At 50.5% G+C, this 17,508-nt stretch overlaps 1 protein-coding gene across 18 annotated transcripts in view; it reads left to right on the forward strand.

The window, feature by feature from the left end:
* Nucleotides 1–17,383, forward strand: part of dlg3 (discs, large homolog 3 (Drosophila)) — an 81,672-nt gene extending 64,289 nt beyond the window's left edge. For 9 of the 18 annotated variants that reach the window (XM_088597273.1, XM_088597274.1, XM_088597275.1 and 6 more), the window contains 11 exons: nucleotides 5,548–5,662; nucleotides 8,613–8,789; nucleotides 9,299–9,374; nucleotides 9,920–10,019; nucleotides 11,716–11,757; nucleotides 12,127–12,177; nucleotides 12,342–12,443; nucleotides 12,559–12,830; nucleotides 13,295–13,404; nucleotides 13,609–13,700; nucleotides 14,326–17,383. In XM_088597273.1, coding sequence (XP_088453399.1) covers nucleotides 5,548–5,662; nucleotides 8,613–8,789; nucleotides 9,299–9,374; nucleotides 9,920–10,019; nucleotides 11,716–11,757; nucleotides 12,127–12,177; nucleotides 12,342–12,443; nucleotides 12,559–12,830; nucleotides 13,295–13,404; nucleotides 13,609–13,700; nucleotides 14,326–14,432 — 1,244 coding nt within the window. In that variant the 3' untranslated portion in view covers nucleotides 14,433–17,383. Of the gene's footprint in view, nucleotides 1–5,547; nucleotides 5,663–8,612; nucleotides 8,790–9,298; nucleotides 9,375–9,919; nucleotides 10,020–10,850; nucleotides 10,897–11,715; nucleotides 11,758–12,126; nucleotides 12,178–12,341; nucleotides 12,444–12,558; nucleotides 12,831–13,294; nucleotides 13,405–13,608; nucleotides 13,701–14,325 lie in introns of all 18 variants that reach the window. The other 9 variants (XM_088597280.1, XM_088597288.1, XM_088597281.1 and 6 more) reach the window with 5 other exon arrangements.
* The last annotated feature ends 125 nt before the right edge of the window (nucleotides 17,384–17,508 follow it).

Here is a 17,508-nt window from a genome sequence, read left to right on the forward strand (position 1 = left end):
ATGCCCGCATTCCTGGCCCTCGCCGGAGCAGCGTGAAGCCGGCGGGCGCTCCGCTCGCTGGCGAAGGGCGTTAACGGCGCTGGCCCTTTAAGGCAGGTAGCACGTCTCTGACTCACTTTAGTGAAGGACGGCCCGGCGCTGCAAATTAGGACATGTTCTGCAGCACTCGATTGGCTGCCTGGCGCTGGATTCAGATTCTGGGGCTCCCCCCAACTCCCCCCCGACTGCTCGTCCGCGGCGCAGGCTGTTTTGAATCGCTCAGGGGTTCTGTTGCGGAGCTGCTGCAGCGGCTGGGGCGCGCTGGGTGAGCGGAGTAGCGGCGTGCCGTCCCCAACCCGACCGGACCGGACCGAGCTGGGCTGGAGCGGGCTGGGCTGCTGAGACCGAGGGACGGGAGGGGGCGACGGCGAGCGAAAAGCACAAGAGGACGGACAGAAAGCAAGCGGATGGGAGAGAAAGTGTGAAATCGATTCGAAGGGCGCCTATCGGAGTTGGGGGATGGGTGCGTCTCTACCTGCCGACTCCTCGCTCGCCGTTTCTCGATCAGGAGAGCTACAGTTCCCTCTCTTCCGGATTGCAGGAGCGGATTACTCCGAAAGTTAAGCGGCGGGGAGTTTCACCCGCAGCGGCGCTGGAGAACTCTTCTCGGGGGGGGAGGAGCGCTTAGTCGCTTTTGTTGGGGAATTTTTTTCCGCCGGTAGCGGCAGAGATCAAGGGGGAGCGGTGGGCTTGTTACCCCCTTGTGTGTTTTGGGGAAACCCGTCACCTCCAGCGCTCACTCGCAGCCGGTTCAGGAATCGCCAGTAGACCGCAGCGCCGGTCTGGTCCGGTCCGGTCCGCTCCTCGGCCGAGGTAAGCTTCCCGAAGATCTTTAGCGGGATGTTTCCCCCAGTGGATTTGTCGTGTTGAAAAGCCGCCATGGTAACGGCGTGGGGGTGCTTTCGAATAACTATCGTGTAATTGGCACGAACTATAATGACTGCTATCCAATTCCAATGCTTTGTTTGCGTCGGCATCGTTAAACTGCTATCATTTCTCTCATGGATCCTCGGTTACCGTTCAGAAAGCCTTAAATGAACGATGCAGGGTCGGTGTGCTGATTCAGCGCCTACAAGTCTTTCTTGTGCTCGCCTGTGTCGATAGTGAGATCACCGCTGTCTGTGGTGTTATTTTAACGTAGCGTGTTGGGGGGGTGTAACTTGATTTTAAAACTCTACAGTAGCAAATGAGAACTCACCGGTACATTTGATGAAAACATGTTGCAACGTCTTAACAAATTGCCCGGCGTCTAAGGTGCAACATGAGGAATTTGCCTTGAAGTGTTCAGTGAACTATGTGTTGAGGGACCCATTTCGTGCTTGTCCTCGCTCGAGAGAAGCATTCCCACCCGGCGCTCAAGGCCGGGATAGCGTCTCCGTGACTCTTCATAGCTCAATATTTCCACGCCGGGCTTAAAGTTGAGCTCGGGATTCTGCGGTGGCCTTGTTTCGTTCTGTAGGACTGGCGAAGTACTGGGAGTCTCACTCATTTCTGAAGCGACTTTGTGTCGTTGTAATGGGAAACGGGTCAACTTTGGACTGGCTTTTGGAGCGCTTGCTGGCAGCGAGTTAAATTGTGAGGGCGCTGAAGTCTCTTGGGTATTCAGAAGTGGCTGAGGTGCAGGGACTGTCAGTGCTTTATCGTTTAGCTGTCTCTCTCCCCCCCTCGGCGTCTGCATTTCGTATCGATAGTTGTGCGACTGGTTTGGCGGCTCGGCTCACCCTCGCCCCAGGTCAGAGATGCAATCGCGGCAGGTTTTTTTGAATGAATAGATCTTTTCAGGCTGTATCAGTCCATCGGTTCCCTCGAGGAAGTAGGAGAGAATTAAGCGCTGGAGGTGTGCGTCAACAAAAGATATATATATTTTTTTAAATTCACGAGATTCTAGATCCGAAGAATAACGCCTTCCTTTCTGGGTCTGGATGAGGGGAACCGTCCCCCAAACACTCGTGAATCTGCGTGCGAGGAAAGCGCTTACAAACGGGTAAAAAGACCCGTTCCCCCTCGCGTACCCCAGGCTGTGGTCGTGGGCATTTCACTGATGTGCGGGACCTTTACAGCGGACGTCAGAGCAGGATAGCTAGCGCTCGGCGCTGTTTTGATCCAAGTTCTTGCTCTGTTTTATTTAGGTTATGAGAAGAATGTGGGATCTGCTGCGGCATGTTCGTTTGCGTAATAAGTAGAACTTTTCAGATGAATTGCTGGTCTACATTTTAGTCTCCGTTCCTCCGAGGAGATGGTATTTTTGGCGGTCCAAGCCAGGTACAGACCACCTTCGCTGCTCTGGCCGTGCGGGAAAGCGCGAAGACCGTCTCACGCCGTCAGCTCTGACGGAGAGACGGCGTTGGAGGTCATCGAGCTTGTCCGTCGTCTCTCTAATATTCTTCATCGTAAGAAAAGTTACAAACGAGAGGGAGCCATTTGGTTGAGTAGTTAAATGATCCAAAGATCCCATCCAGCAGTTCTTGAAATAAAGTCACAGTATCGGCTTCTTGTTCCACACTCCCACTACTCTTTGGGTAAAGCCTCCTGCTCTCGATTTTTTTTAAACCTTCTTCAGACTCCAACAATACTCCACCCTGCAGAAAAGTCTAAACCATGTGATTCATATTTATTTATTTAGTGACGTGTCCTTCTGTGGTGTGCATATTCTGTAATGTCTTGTCATAACATGAGTCATCGTGCAGCCATTTGTCAGTGGCACAGAGCGGTTTGTTTGTGTGCTACAAGAGGGTTTGAGTAGTGGGGAGCACCTGCTGAGGTGACCTCATCTTGGTGTGCGGAGTGTACAGTGAGTACGTGCTCTGACCTCAGCCTGGGGAGTGAAGGTCGTTTGGAGCACAGTCTGTAGTGGCTGCTAATGTTTAACCAGCCCAGAGCGCGCGGGGGGGGGGGTGTTTGCTGGGGAGTTCTGGACTGCGCTCTGGTGCACACTGCTGTAAAGGGCACTACAGCAGTAAAGGGCTGATCGATTGAGGAACACCCCGCTGGTGTCCGGGAGTGACCCCAGCTCACCAGGGCCCGCGCACACACCTCGCTCCTCCGAGTCGAATTAACCACTAATGGCGAAGGAGTCCATAAACCGACAACATAAATTGTACTTAGCAGCCACTGAAACACCAGCGCGCGCTTTCGTTTAATTTAATAAGCTGTTGCTTAAGCCGTTGCCCGTGCTCTCTGAAGCCCGAGTCCTCATGGGTTGTTTTGTTTAGCTCTGTGGCGTGTGGAATAATTAAACTGCGCGGTGTCCTGTGATTACATTTGCACAGGCCCAGGACAGAGGTGCTCTTGCTGACGCCCTCAGTACTGTGGTGGCTGTGGGAGTATTGTGGACCTTGCAGAGTTCTGATACATCTGTGCGGATATTTCCCTGCCCTGTGTGTCTGAAGCTCACTTTCCCTTTTTCCTACAATGATATCTCGTCAACGCTGCGGCATATTCTGTCTTGAAGGGACGCTGATAAAGGTGCGCGAGACTCCAGGGGTCTGCCTGGCACTGGGGACTCAAGAAGACTGAGTCGAAGCGACAGAAATAATAATCCCTACACTTACACTTTATATAGCGCTGTTCTGGACACCTGGATGATGTGCCAGTAACCAGTAAGCTCCCCACACACCAGCTGTCAGTGAGCCTACAAAGATCTCTTGTCAGAGTGGTGAAGCCAGTTCAGAGATGGGGATCATTAGGAGGCCATGATTAGTCAGGGCCAATGGGAAATTTGGGGTTACACCCCTACTCTTTTCGAGAAACACCCCGAGATTTTTACTGACCACAGAGAGTCGGGACCTCGGTTTCATCTCATCCGAGGGACGGACCTTTTTTCCAGTACAGTGTCCCCGTCACTATACTGGGGCATTAGGACCCACACAGACCGCAGGGAAAAGAGCCTACTATCCTCTCCCCCCTTCCCCCCCAGCTGTGGTTTCTCACTAGCGGTCCGTTGGCCCCGGACACTTGTAGGAACATAAATTTCAAGGAGGAGGGCAGTGGGGAGGTGCCGAGTTCTTTTTTTCCCCCCTTTGTAAAAAAAAAAAAAAAAAAACCCTTTTAGATAAGAGTGCAGTCCTGCTGCTTTTCTGAAAATTTCCTCGTGCGAGCCAAGCTTTGTGTGACTGGTCTCGGAGGAACGTCCAATATGTTACAAAAAGCCTAGCGGATAAGGAGGACAGCCAGCTCCAAATGGCTTGCATAACGACCTAGTTTAGACGAGCTGTCGTTGTGCCTTAAAAGACCGTTAAAATGTTGCTAGTTTGACTGACCGCATGCCAAGTCCCTGTGCTGAGAACTGTCCTACTAAGTGCTTGGTGTAGCTGGACTCCCTAGCTGTGTGAGTGTGTGTGTGTGTGGGGGGGGGGTGATGCCAGTGTGTTTACGTTGGCACAGTGTCAGGTTGCTCAGGTTCACCCATGATAGCCTGCCGAGCAGGCGCCAGCTGTTCCGTCAGATGGCGGTTTCTGTCTGCTCGTTCCCACCTGTACAAGTGGGCGAGCTCGTCCGTCGCCCCCGGGCGAGAGGGAGAGAGGGGCTCGGGGCGCCGGCCCTCGGGGGAGGCGGCCGCGATCGGCCTCGCTGTCTCGGCTCCCCCTCCGCCCTGAACCGGTCGGGCCGCTCTGCTGCTCCCATGTTGTGGAGCTGGAGCCCGGGCTAAAGTTCCCCTTGTGCTGGCGTTGCTAGTGGTTACGGGCAGGTGGTGTCGAATTACCTCCCCCCCCCCCCCCCCCCCCAGCGCAGTGCCGGGCTCCAGGTGCACCTCGCGCGATAATCCCCGCGATCTGGCCGGGGCGCAGTTACTGTCTGCGCGTCCTTCCCCGGCTCCGGTCTCGGCTGGGTTGCGACAGCCGCGCCGTCACCCCCGAACCCCCACACGGAGCCCCCCGCCGCTCCTCGTGAACTCGTGACCCTCGGCGCCGCGGCCCCTGCAGCTGGGCAAGAAGGGGCGTTGCCGCGCAGGGCTGGGGCTGGGGGAAGATACTGATTTCCAAGGAAGGGGCGAGAGTGCTGTGCGTCTGTGAGCCTTGTTTGTGAAGTGAGTATCGTATGTCTGCCGGTTCAAGTCGGCCACTCGCTGATCCTGGTGTAGAAGCCCCAGTGGAGTCTGGGGAGGACGGTGTCTGTACTATACTATGGCCAAAACACCGGTGCACTGCATTTCAATCTGAGGGCTGTTTTTTACGGGCGATGAACGACTGGGGCGACGGATCTCTGAGCAGTGTGGTGGGTGTGTGCTGGTTAATTAATGATGGATTGTTCATCACGGGGCGGCGGGCACAAAGAGCCTTGTGACGCCAGCGTGTGATGAACTGCCCCCTGTCCCTGCGGGCGGGTATCTCTGCAGGAGGGGCTGTCAGACTGGGTTTGCACCGCAGCGCGCAAGATGGCTTTTACGGGGGAGACGCGCAGGTGTGCCGAGGGGCCGGCCGGAAAGGGAGAGCCGCCGGGGTGTCGGTGGCGTTGCACGATGCGGCGTTGAAGGTCGTGACTTCAGGACGTCTCTCTGTCTCCTTGCAGAATACAGCCGCTTCGAGTCCAAGATCCACGACCTGCGGGAGCAGATGATGAACAGCAGCATGAGCTCGGGGTCGGGCTCCCTGCGCACCAGCGAGAAGCGCTCCCTCTATGTCAGGTACTGACCCCGCGGCTTGGGTCGCTTGTTCCCTCCTCCCGCAACTCTTAGTGTGAAATGTGCCTTGTGTGTAAATGCACTTCCTGTAGTTCCCACTGTTGTCCTGTGGCTCTCCTGTTCTTGTTCCTCAATCTCACTCTCTCGGCCCCTCCTGGCGTCTCTGCGTGTGACGCTGGATAAAACTGACCTCTTGATGCGCAGTGCAGTCTGTTTTATTTCAGTGGAACACGAGGCATCCCAAATCCTACTTCATCACCTTTGGCGCCGTTTTTAAGTAAAACCAAAGCATCTTCTGCTGGCCCCTGAACCCTTACGTGCGTCCTCAGCTGGAAATGAGCTTGTTTCCGGGATGAAATAAATCTTAAGATGAATGTGCACATGTTTAATGTGCGACAGGGTGTGGGTTTAATGAGAAGGCAGCTGCTGTGGCCGGGAGGAAGCTGCTGTCTTGTGCAGGTGTCCAGCTGTCCAGCCGCCTCCCTCTCCGAGCCATGTGGTCAGCGCTCTGCCAGGGGGTGGGCTGTATCACTTCAGCCGCTCAGAGCAGAGGGTCCGGCCCCCCTTTGCCGAGCCTCATTCTGGATTAGCTGTATCTACTTTCGATACGTGTTCCTGAAGCTGTCGCTCGCTCTGGGCCCCCGGCCTGCAGGGGGCTGCACCAGGACAGGGTGGGTGAGAGGAGATCAGCTGGACAGCCTGCTCCAGTGGAATAAATAACCTGGCCTTAGGATGCCGGCAGGGATACAATACAGCCCGCAGGTAGCAGCCCACCGAGCAGTGAGCTCTCGTTCCTGACATGTCCATGACTGACGTCCTGTGGGCTTTCTGCTGGATATCAAACTGGAAGTTGTGCGACACGTCTGGAGTCCCCAGGACAAAGGACAGCGAACAGCTTAGCAGGCTCTCTCAGGCCCGCCCTGGATGCGAAGTTAAAAACTGGCGTTCACCCTGACTTCACCCCTGTGTTATTATTTTCACTTTTGCTCAGGAGCTGGGGTGTTTGAACCTGCTATTGAGGAGTCTGGGGATTACGGTAATTAACGCCCTGGGTGACGGGCGTGAAGCAGCACCTCAGCGTCTCCTGTTTCTGGCAGTGCAGACTGGGGCAGCGCCTGCTGCCTGCCCTCAGCAGTGGAGACTTCCAGGGCAGAAGGACTGGCATTCTGACACGCGTCTGGTCGGGCTTCAGCATGTGAAGAAAACCCCATCAGGAGGCATGAAAGAGCAGTGGAAAAGCAGAATAATTAAATGTTGGCATTACTTTAAACCTCATCTTAAATAACCGGGCTTGCTCCCACCCCTGTTCCTAGAGTACTGCACTGCTCGAGCAAAACAGTTATTTGATGTGCAGAGTGCCTCTTGAGCACTGGCTGTTGAGAGCGGACATGTCTCGGTCTCCGCGGCTCTCGGCCTGTGCGGGCTGGTGAATCGTGTCTGCTTGTCAGCCGGTCTGCTCTCCGCCCGCGGAGGGGCTGTCGTGACGCGATGCAGACGTGTGTCATTCCAGGGAACTCGGCTTCTTCGAGACTGCGGTCAGACTTGCAATGTGAAGCAGATGTCTGACGGTCTCTGGAGAGCAGGACGTGTCTGTATCTGAAAGCGCGATGTCTGTCCCGTGCAGACCTAGGTCCTGTCTTATTAGCAGTAACGTCTTGGAAAACCAGAGACGCACCACATATTCTAAAGCTTGTAATAGGAGGGAGAGACTAATCTGGGGCAGCTGTGCTTTAGGATGGGTGTTGGGGAGCAGACGCTGCTCTGGGTTTTAAGCAGGGCCTCCTTGCCCTGGAGAAGCCCACAGTGAATAGGGCTTTCCTGCCTGTAGAAAACTGTGCGAATCAGGGGACGGGTTGATGCGTGCTCAGAAGCTGCAGGGACACAGACCAAGCAGAGGGAAACTACATGTCTATGTGGTGGCCTGAAGGCTTGTGTGGCGGTTTATTTGATCTCCGAATGTGCGTGGGTTCGTTGTGCAAGGTTTTTGTTAAAGTGAAGGACATGGTGGCTTCTTAAGTCCATGGAGCATCCGAGCGTGTAGGTCAGAGGTGGCAGAAAGGGTCAGTATACATCCCCTAGCACCAGGGCGTTGAAGAATTCAGCTTTAGTTCACTTCTTCCCTGAGGTGAGCGTGTCTTCTGCCTGCTCTCTCCTCCCCTTGCGCACACTGAGTCACTTTCAGCTCTTCAGTAAGGAGCTTCGCGCTCCCTCATTTATCTTGCCTTACATTTCCATTTGTGCCTTTTTATAGAGCTCTGTGCATTTCTCTCGGAGTATTTGTTTTTCAAATTAGGTACAGGCTTCTGTTAAGCACATTTTACATAGTATTATAAACAGATGTGATGTGAAGGCTGTACACTTGGGGGGAAAAGGCAGAAGCTTTTTAACTTGAATATACGTGAATTGCTGTGGGTTAGGAGTTCTTATCATATTGTCAACAGTGCTGTGTGCCAAGTGTGCTCTGAAATAAAATGCATTTTGGCAGAGGATATCAACTGTAATTTAACTCTTTTCCATAATCTGTACTTCAGTTTCTCTGTTTAACCTGGTGCTCTCTGTCTCGAGTTTCCTCTCTTGTGTCCCCTGTGGTTGACGTCCCTCTGTCCTCTCTCTCGTGTCCCCCGTGTTTGATGTCCCTCTGTTCTCTCTCTGTCTCTCGTGTCCCCCGTGGTTGACGTCCCTCTGTCCCCTCTCTCATGTCCTCTGTGGTTGACGTCCCTCTGTTCTCTCTCTGTCTCTCGTGTCCCCCGTGGTTGACGTCCCTCTGTTCTCTCTCTGTCTCTCGTGTCCCCCGTGGTTGATGTCCCTCTGTTCTCTCTCTGTCTCTCGTGTCCCCCGTGGTTGATGTCCCTCTGTTCTCTCTCTGTCTCTCGTGTCCTCCGTGGTTGACGTCCCTTTGTCCTCTCTCTCGTGTCCCCCGTGGTTGACGTCCCTCTGTCCTCTCCCCGTGCAGGGCTCTGTTTGACTATGACCGGACCCGTGACAGCTGCCTGCCCAGTCAGGGCCTGAGCTTCTCCTACGGGGACATCCTGCACGTCATCAACGCCTCGGACGATGAGTGGTGGCAGGCGCGGCTCGTCACACCCCACGGGGAGAGCGAGCAGATTGGGGTTATCCCCGGCAAAAAGAGGTACGCCGCCCGGAGAGGGGCCTGGCCATTGCGCCCCCAGTGCTGCTGTGGTAGAGTAGAACTCCATTTCCCTCCTGCTGACCAGAGGCTGGAATTGTTGGCATTAGGCTTGGGCTAGAGGTTAACACTTAGTGCGTTATATTATTATATGTAGCACAGTAATTTACTCTCCTTGTCCCTAGTTTTTTCCAGCCTCTAATGGCTTATTTGAGTTAATCTAGACCAGTTAAGCCCAAATGAACTTTAGTGCATGTTTTTGCCTCCGTTGAGGTCTCCTGCGCAGAGCAGTGCAGCTCTTCAGTACTGTCAGCCAGTAAAAGCGATTGTGGGGGAAGGTTCAGGGCCGGGCCTGTGCTCAGGACAGAGGCTGGAGTCGAGCTCCGCAGGGCTGGCTCCGTCCCGAGAGGGCACCGGTCAGGGGCAGGGCTGTGCTGTCCCTCTGCGCGGGGTGTGTGGGGGGGGCTCTGGCCATCCCACGGAGACTCACGGCCTTGTCCTTGGTGCGTCAGGGTTGAGAAGAAGGAGCGGGCGAGGTTAAAGACGGTGAAGTTCCACGCCAGGACCGGCATGATCGAGTCGAACAGGGTGAGTGCCGGGGGGCGAGGAGGACGAGGAGGCTCCGGGATCTCGTGTCGGCCTGGGGGGGGGAGGGGGGTCACACTTCAAGCCCTCGCGCCTGTCCCTTTGTTTTCCCAGACAGCCGGGCTATGTGCCAGCTCTCAGGAAAGAGAGGGGAAGGCCACGCTTTAGAGGGGTCTGAGGCCCTCTCTGACTTTCAAATCCTTCTTCGCGTTGGCTTAAAAAGCCCGCCTCATGCAGCCCAGCGCTCGGACCTTGGGAATAGAAGTGTGCAGCCTTGGCTCCGATTGTTTCGTGTACAGACGTTCGGTGTTTGGGTTGTAAAATGGAGAGTTTGCATGTATACCTCTTTCATGCTGATCATGGTTTTGTTTCATTCATTTGAACTTCCTTTCCCCCCCACCCCCCGATGTGCATTTATTTCATTGCCATTGTTTTTTTTGTGTGCACACAATCTTTTCGTGCGTTGCATTGAAACCCATTCTGTTCTCTTGTGTTCCATCCCATCCCCCACCCCACCCCCGTCCTCCATCTGCGTGTTTTCTCCACAGTCGGTCAAAGTAAAGCGCAAAAAGAGCTTCAACCTCTCGCGCAAGTTCCCGTTTTACAAGAGCAAGGAGAATATTGTGCAGGAGAATGTGGAGCCCGAACGTAAGTACCAGTGTGGTAGCGGCTGCAGGGGCTGCTCTGCACTCTCACACTTCCTCCTCTCTGCAGCTGCAGGGCGCCTGGGGAGCTGCATCGTGTAGTGTAGTGGCGCCTCACGCTCACGCCCAGAGGTGGCCGACATGTCAGGCTGCTTTCGTGTCGGGAGGCGAATTGAAACCAGCCTTCTGTTTTTTGTTGTGCTCATGTGCAACAAAATTGGACTCTAAAAAAAAAAACCACTCGACGCACTGGGGTGAAAGCAGATGTCGGTCACTTCTGGGGCTGACGTCGGGTGTATGTGCAGAAGGTGGGAAGTGACTAACACCCGGGCACTGTGCCAGCTCCTGCTCCTGCCACCCTTTCTTGGGCACCTTCCCCTGTATGCCGACATTGGAGTCCAGTATTCGTGTTATAAACACCGGCGACGTTCCAAGTGGCTGATCTGAAATTGTCGTTTCTCCCGGTGCCAGAGCACCGGAGAGCCAGCTTGGATCATGTGAAAAAGGGCCTCTTACACCTGTTTCAGGCCTGAAGCCCATTAAGAGTCCAGTGACTCGAGAGCAGGTCATCCCATACGTGTGGCCACCAGTGATCACTGCCACCTCCAGTACAGTCTGACTCGAGCGCCAGGCTTCCCTTACTGGCCTGTTGCCTTGAGAAGCCTGTACAGTTCAGGGCACAGTGCCTGGGTTTGTCATTCCTGAGAGCTCTGCACACATCCTTCAGCCTTTCTTCAGCTCACAGCTCTCACTAACCTCCTCTTTTTCTGTCTGCTTTCTTCTTTTTGTTTCCCTCCTCTGCCCCCTTCTCTGCTCTCGTTGTCTGGATAATCAGGACTTCCCAGGCTTAAGCGATGACTATTATGGATCAAAGAGTCTGAGTAAGTGTGGGGTTTCTCCTGCAGCTCTCCTCTGCACTCAGACGTTGGGGCCATCGGTCAGGGCCACATGCCAAGACGCATGTCATGAGAGCTGTTCTTCCCATCCGTCCTTAAATCTCCCACGTCATACTGATCACGTCAGGTGATCTGTGGGTTGCTTTTTAGGGGGGGAAAAAAGTTTCCTTTGGCTTTTGCTTAGCTCTGAAACAGGCCCTCCTACAGCTGAGGCTAAGATCAACAGGAGCGCAGTCAGAGGAAACAGCTTCCTGTTACTGGCATTAAGAAATACTTCACCTGCCTTCACCGGTGTTCTCTAGCATCGGGCTTTCCAGTTCTCGTCCTGGAGGGCCACAAACCTGCTGGCTTTCAGTCCCGCTGAGCTTAATTATTTAATTGAAGGCTTAATTAAGCTAATAAGCTAATATTGCTTGTGTGGAACATTTGCAAGTTTTTATCTACCCGGAAGCTTGGAATTCTGTCCCATATAGAATGCAGTAGTTCTAGGGCAGCCCCCAGCATGTTGAAGAGAAGTCGACGAGGGGTTCAGTTGTGTAACTGGGAGCTCGGCTGGAACCAAACCCAGCAGGCGTGTGGGCCTCCAGGACCAGTACCCCTGTCCCAGCATGTTCACTCTAGGTGAAGCATTGTTTGGGTTTCTTTTTCGTTGTTTTGGGGGGGGTTTGGTTTGGATTTACATCTCTTCGTCATTAAGGATCTCCCGCACAAAGAGATGTTCCCTAGACTGGAATACATTTTGGATCAGCTGTGCCATCTAGTCGCTCCGTAAAGCGTTAATTTCAATTTTTTCCCCTCCCTTAGAATGTTTGACGTCCAACACAAGCGACAGTGAGAGCAGCTCCAGTAAGTAGCTATCCTTGAACACTGCTGTATGGCTCAGTGATGCCTTGAAAACAATCAGTCGCAAAAGGAGACTTTTATTATCCACAGTAGTGTAGAATCCAGGCTTATTCCACATCCCTGGTGGCGCTGACTCTGGGCAGCGGGTGAGGTGGGAGGTTTGTGCAGGAACTCTGCAGAGCAACGGTGGACTTGAAGGCAAATCTTTCACTGGTTTTCACTATTAACATTTAAGGCAAATGGAAAAAGATCTGCCTTATCTTTAACTTCTAAAGGTGTTTTGGGTGAGTGGAGTGGAGCTGATGCTTGTAACTGATGTGCGGTCCGAGTTGTTATCCTCTGACGGGGGTGTTATTTTCTCTCGCATTTCAGAGGGGCAGGAAGATGCAATCCTGTCGTACGAGCCGGTGATGCGACAGGAAAGTGAGTGGTGTTTTCCTCTTCTCTCTCCTTCCGGTTCTTGTAAGATAAAGAAGGCACATTCTCTAGCCAGCTTAGGATCCTGGATCTCTTTTGAAATGCCTCTATGTGCTTGGAGATTATTTTGCGAAAACGAAAGCTGATGGGTGGCTGCTGTGTGTCTGTAGTTCACTACACCAGACCTGTGATAATCCTGGGACCCATGAAGGACAGAGTAAACGACGACCTGATCTCCGAGTTCCCCCACAAGTTCGGATCCTGCGTACCCCGTGAGTACACGCCAGGTCTTCCTGGCTGGGGAGGGTTTTAGGAAGCCGGCTGGGGTACAACCCACGCTGTTCCTTTTTTATTTTTCTCTCAGTTCCTCTTTCTTCTTTTAAAAAGTAACGCTTGGGGATGTCTGTCCCGCCGAAAGAGCCCCGTTTGTCCAATACCCGCGGCCGCCGTCACGTCCTCCTGCCCTGAGTCCCCGTCTCGTTCCAGACACCACTCGAGCCCGGCGGGAGAACGAGGTGGACGGGCAGGACTACCACTTCGTCATGTCCAGGGAGCAAATGGAGAGGGACATTCAGGACAACAAGTTCATCGAGGCCGGGCAGTTCAACGAGAACCTGTACGGCACGAGTATCCAGTCCGTGAGAGCCGTCGCGGAGAGGGTAGGCTGGGGCCGTCGGCCTTGGGGACGTGTCTTGACCAGCACTGGTACACGAAACAGTGGAAATAAACATTAATCAGTCGTGGTCTGCTGGGGACCGCCTGCTTCTGGGGGAAATATGCTTTGTTTAATGAATAGTAGCATTGCCGAACGTTGATCGGAAAGGATTTCGCGATGGTCTCTGTGACTTGAAAACTACAGCGTCTGTCAAGACGACTGACGTGCGCTGTGTAAGGGCTTGTGCTTAGAGTGCCTGTTAAGTAAGTTACTCTGAAGACTCAAACTCCTAAAAAACGGTCGGGAAATAACCCCAATAATAAAAAGGCTCACTCTGTGAGATGTAAATGTTAAAGAAAATATTGCGATAAAATCCACATGTTGGAAGGACCACACAGAAAGTTAAGTGGAGTGTGTCATCTGCTGAATTGCTCTGTGACCCCTTCACCTCCGCGTTTCTCTTCACAGGGGAAGCACTGTATCCTGGATGTCTCTGGGAATGCTATAAAGCGATTGCAGCAAGCACAACTTTATCCAATTGCCATTTTCATCAAGCCAAAATCAATTGAAGCCCTTATGTAAGTGAGAGTCCAATATGCGGTTGAACAAACTTAATATACATACAGCACTTAAGGATGTAGAGTTGAAAGATTCAACCTGCATTTCCACACTAAGTAAAACAAATATTGATATGTATTTAATACATCTATTACAATCTGTTTGATTGTGAATTGTCCAATAAACTGTCAGTGCTCTAAGCTGTATTAATCTTTGTCCAATAGGGAAATGAATAAGAGGCAGACATATGAACAAGCCAATAAAGTCTTTGACAAGGCGATGAAGCTGGAACAGGAGTTTGGGGAGTACTTTACAGGTAAGGATCTCTTTCCTAGGAAACGGTTACACAAGTCCAAATACTGATGCCTTTGCTAAATCAAAAGCTCAGAACTGGAAAACCACATTCCTGTCTCAGCCTAGACCTGCATATTAAGATGCCAAGTGTTAAACTGTCACACACTCAATGCGTAAAATACTATATAATAGGATAAACTGTATATGTAGTTTACTAGTTTTAGATGAATAACTTTTTGTCGTTCGTTCATTGAACAGCAGCTAGCTTTTGCGCTGAAAGCGAGATGACACTTTCTAAATCGGTCAAGGTTGTAGTGACCTTTTCATGCACAGGTTCCTGCCTAATGGGAATAGTGCAATAGAAATGTCTTTCTAGGTCCTGATGGAAGCTGTCGCCATTTTCCCCTCTTTGCATATCTCTTTTTTGTGTTTTTCCTGAACCGTGTAGTAGTCGGCTCTTGTTGAGCTGCAGTTTTCTCTTTTGATCGAGGTCATTTGAATGCCCTCGCATGAAGGTGGGAGTGGGAAGTATTAATCAGGTTTAGAGTTGCGACATGATTTCCTCACTCACTGTACCGTGTGATAAAGTGAAGATGAATTATTTATAGAGTCACCTGAGTTCTATTTTTACCTCTGTTTGCCAACAGCCATTGTACAGGGAGACTCGCTAGAAGAAATCTACAGCAAAATCAAACTTATCATTGAGGAACAGTCCGGACCCTACATATGGATCCCTTCCTCGGAGAAACTCTGAGCACCTTCTCTGTTTCCCCTGCTTCCAAGCGGAGTCAGTCCTCCCCCTACGAAGTCTGATCCCTCCCTTTTTACAGATATGTTGCATATCGAGTTTTATTGTCATCATTCTGTTGCTCTTAAAAAAAAAAAAGGTCTTTATCACCATTACTGTGACTGTGCGCATCCTTGCATGAGTTTTTCTGCAATTCCATCGAAGACTGGAAAATGTCATTCCAAATGAATTTTAATCATTTAAAAGACAAAAAGGAGAAAAAAATCAATTCTCGTCTATGGAGGGACACCAGAAGATGTCTTACAAAAAGCGCTTGTGAGGAGAGGGATTTGGAGAAGCTGCAGGGGAAAAAATAGAGTGCAAAGCTGGAACAATTTGTAAAATGTTTATAAACGTGCATTAAAGACTTGGGAGGTGAGCTGAAAAGACCAATGAGGTTTTTCTATAAGGACTAGTTGAGAATCAGCCCCCCACCTTTCATGGTACTGTTCTATTCAAGGAATTTTTTCCATTGTTTCTAATTTAAAGTGGTGATAAAAAAGTACAGACTGCTGATCACGGTTATCGCAAACCAGCTCGCTGTGCGATTGGCTGCCAGCAGTTTGTGGTACAGCCAGCCAGGATCTCTCATCTCAGGAGGTGGGAAGAAAGGAAAAAAATTGGATATGAATCTATAAATTTATATTATTGAACGGCAAGATAAAGGATCAATTCCTATGGAGAGATTTTACTAAATATTAAAACTACACTGTTTTACACATCATGAAAATTCTGCATGGAGGGCTGTCTGATTTTATTAGGATTCGTCTTTTTTTAAGCTGCTCTCGATTTAAAGGAAGGAGGTAGAGACGTGTAACTGGGATCCCTGCAAAATACCAAACTGCCTTACATAACAAAAATAAAGCATCAGCTGTAAAACCTAATTCTGGGAATGGTGGGCTATACATCTTTGTTGCTCTTGATGGAGGTTTCAAGCCGTTGTCTTAGATGTGGTGCCGTCTTACCCTGATCTGAGCAGCTGCTCCAGGGTAGACCTCGCGCCTCGCACAGGAGATAAGATGTGATTGACGTTGCAGTGTGCTATTCTAGCTTTTTTCTTTCACTGATGAAGACCACCAGTGTCTACAATGAGATGCAGACTGCCCATTCACACGTTCTCTGCCTTCAAAAGTTGATTATTATTAACAGAATGGTGAGGCGGTACTTTCCTGTGAGCTGCTTTTGATGGCAGCGTGAAAACGGGTAGAAAAACAGTAAAATATTGATTGTTGAGTTTTCTTTCATTTCACAGTAATTAAAAGGTTAAGGGACTTTGTCAGGACCCCTGTCCCTAAACCCCTCCTGCTTTGCCTTGCGATAAGAAAAGCTTCCCATTTGTTTGTGTTCCAGGCAATCTTTTTGGTTACCAGCAGTTTTTTTTATCCACTGTGTAAGGCTGCTTGCCAGGTGTTAGATTGGTCAGCTCAGGAAAATTGCTTACAGAAACCTGTCCATCCACTGACTAGGGATACTTGTTTGGATACAACTTCCAGAAACACTCAGTGCAAGGAGGGGGTGTAATGGATGCTCTGTTATGGTTACCCAGAATGGGCTTCCTGTTTCTTGCTCAAGAAGCACCAGTTAACGGGGAGAAACCAGGACATTTCTGCGGGATTTGAGACATTGGCGTTACCCATGCAGGAAAGATTCGACTCGATACCAAGTGGGCGGGGACTGTTTTTGCTGGAGCTCTTTCCATGTTGTCACTGGGTCATCACAGAACACCTCTGATGATTTCAGCACTGATACTTGTTTCTGTACATGGAAGGAGAGGTTTCTGTCTTGAAGAACAAAGATGTCCCCCTTATCACACTAGCTTTTCTGGTGAAAAGGATGGGCTAGTTTCTTACTGTTGTCCCGGAATTAGACACTAAGGTGAGCTCACTTCATTCCCATCTTCAGGAGCAGTAGACATGCTGGGTGTTTAGACCCCCCCAGCTCTTTTATCTGCAGGCAATTTCTGAACAGTCGTGTCAACCTCCCAGCCACCTCTGCAAAACCAGCTGTAACTTATGTTAACAGAGTTCAGGGAATTATTGCAAGGGAACAGAGCCATTATAAACTGCTTACAGACTGTTTCAAAGGTTATTGTAGCTATAAATATCTCGAGCAAAGAGCATTCCTGATGTGTGCTTCATTGCATGTGAGAGAACCGGAATGGCTGGATATTCTATAGAACACAAACGACAGGTGAGTAAAGCTTAGTTTATGAAGGACTATCATATACCATTAGCTGTACTGTTGGTAATTTCTACAGACACTAACCCAAGCCACATCCAGTAACACAGCTTCTGGCCTGAAGGAACTTGAATTCCCCTAGATCTGGCCTGTCTGCTTGTTACTTGGTAGAATTTGTTTGGGTGCTGGTCTTTAATATGTAGTGCAGTTATTATCTGAACTACAGGTTGTCATTTCTTTAGGAAGGAATATATATCCCATTTAGATATCTAGAAAAAAATTTCATCTCCAGTATGAACTTTAAAAACAGCTGACTGTTAATACTGTCTGGTATCTATTTTACAGTCAGCTTCGTCAATAAAGCCCAAAGAATATCCTTTTGAGGGCATTGTGCTCCGATATTGAATCTACTGCCTTTGTGTTTATTTTGTGAGGTGTCAGTCTTTGGTTCTAAGAAACCTAGCTTTGTCTTTCATTTCTCTCATTTTGGATTTTGAGAGTGTATGGCTGACTTGACGCTATACTTGTCCAGTAACTGCTTGCTAAATATCATTCCTTGATTGTACTCTACATTACCCTGTTACATCAAGTGATGGGACCATTCGTTCACTGGGTACAGGTGAAACAAGCACCTCTTTTCATGGTTATCATGCTAACAGTCTGCTGGCCAGGAAGGAAGGTTTTTTTTTGAATGGACAAACAAAAAGAAAGTTTAAAAAATAAAATGTGACTATATTGGTTATTGTTTCAATTTCCTTGTGCCAAGAACTCTTGTCATGTTCAAGATCAGTCAAGTTTCCTTCATCATAAGGAATAAAAAGCTCATACGTTTTTAAAGGAGTGAAGCCAGATGTTTCTTCAAGTG

Source organism: Lepisosteus platostomus, chromosome 10 (assembly GCF_059453375.1).
Source record: "Lepisosteus platostomus isolate fLepPlt1 chromosome 10, fLepPlt1.hap1, whole genome shotgun sequence".
NCBI lineage: Eukaryota > Metazoa > Chordata > Actinopteri > Semionotiformes > Lepisosteidae > Lepisosteus > Lepisosteus platostomus.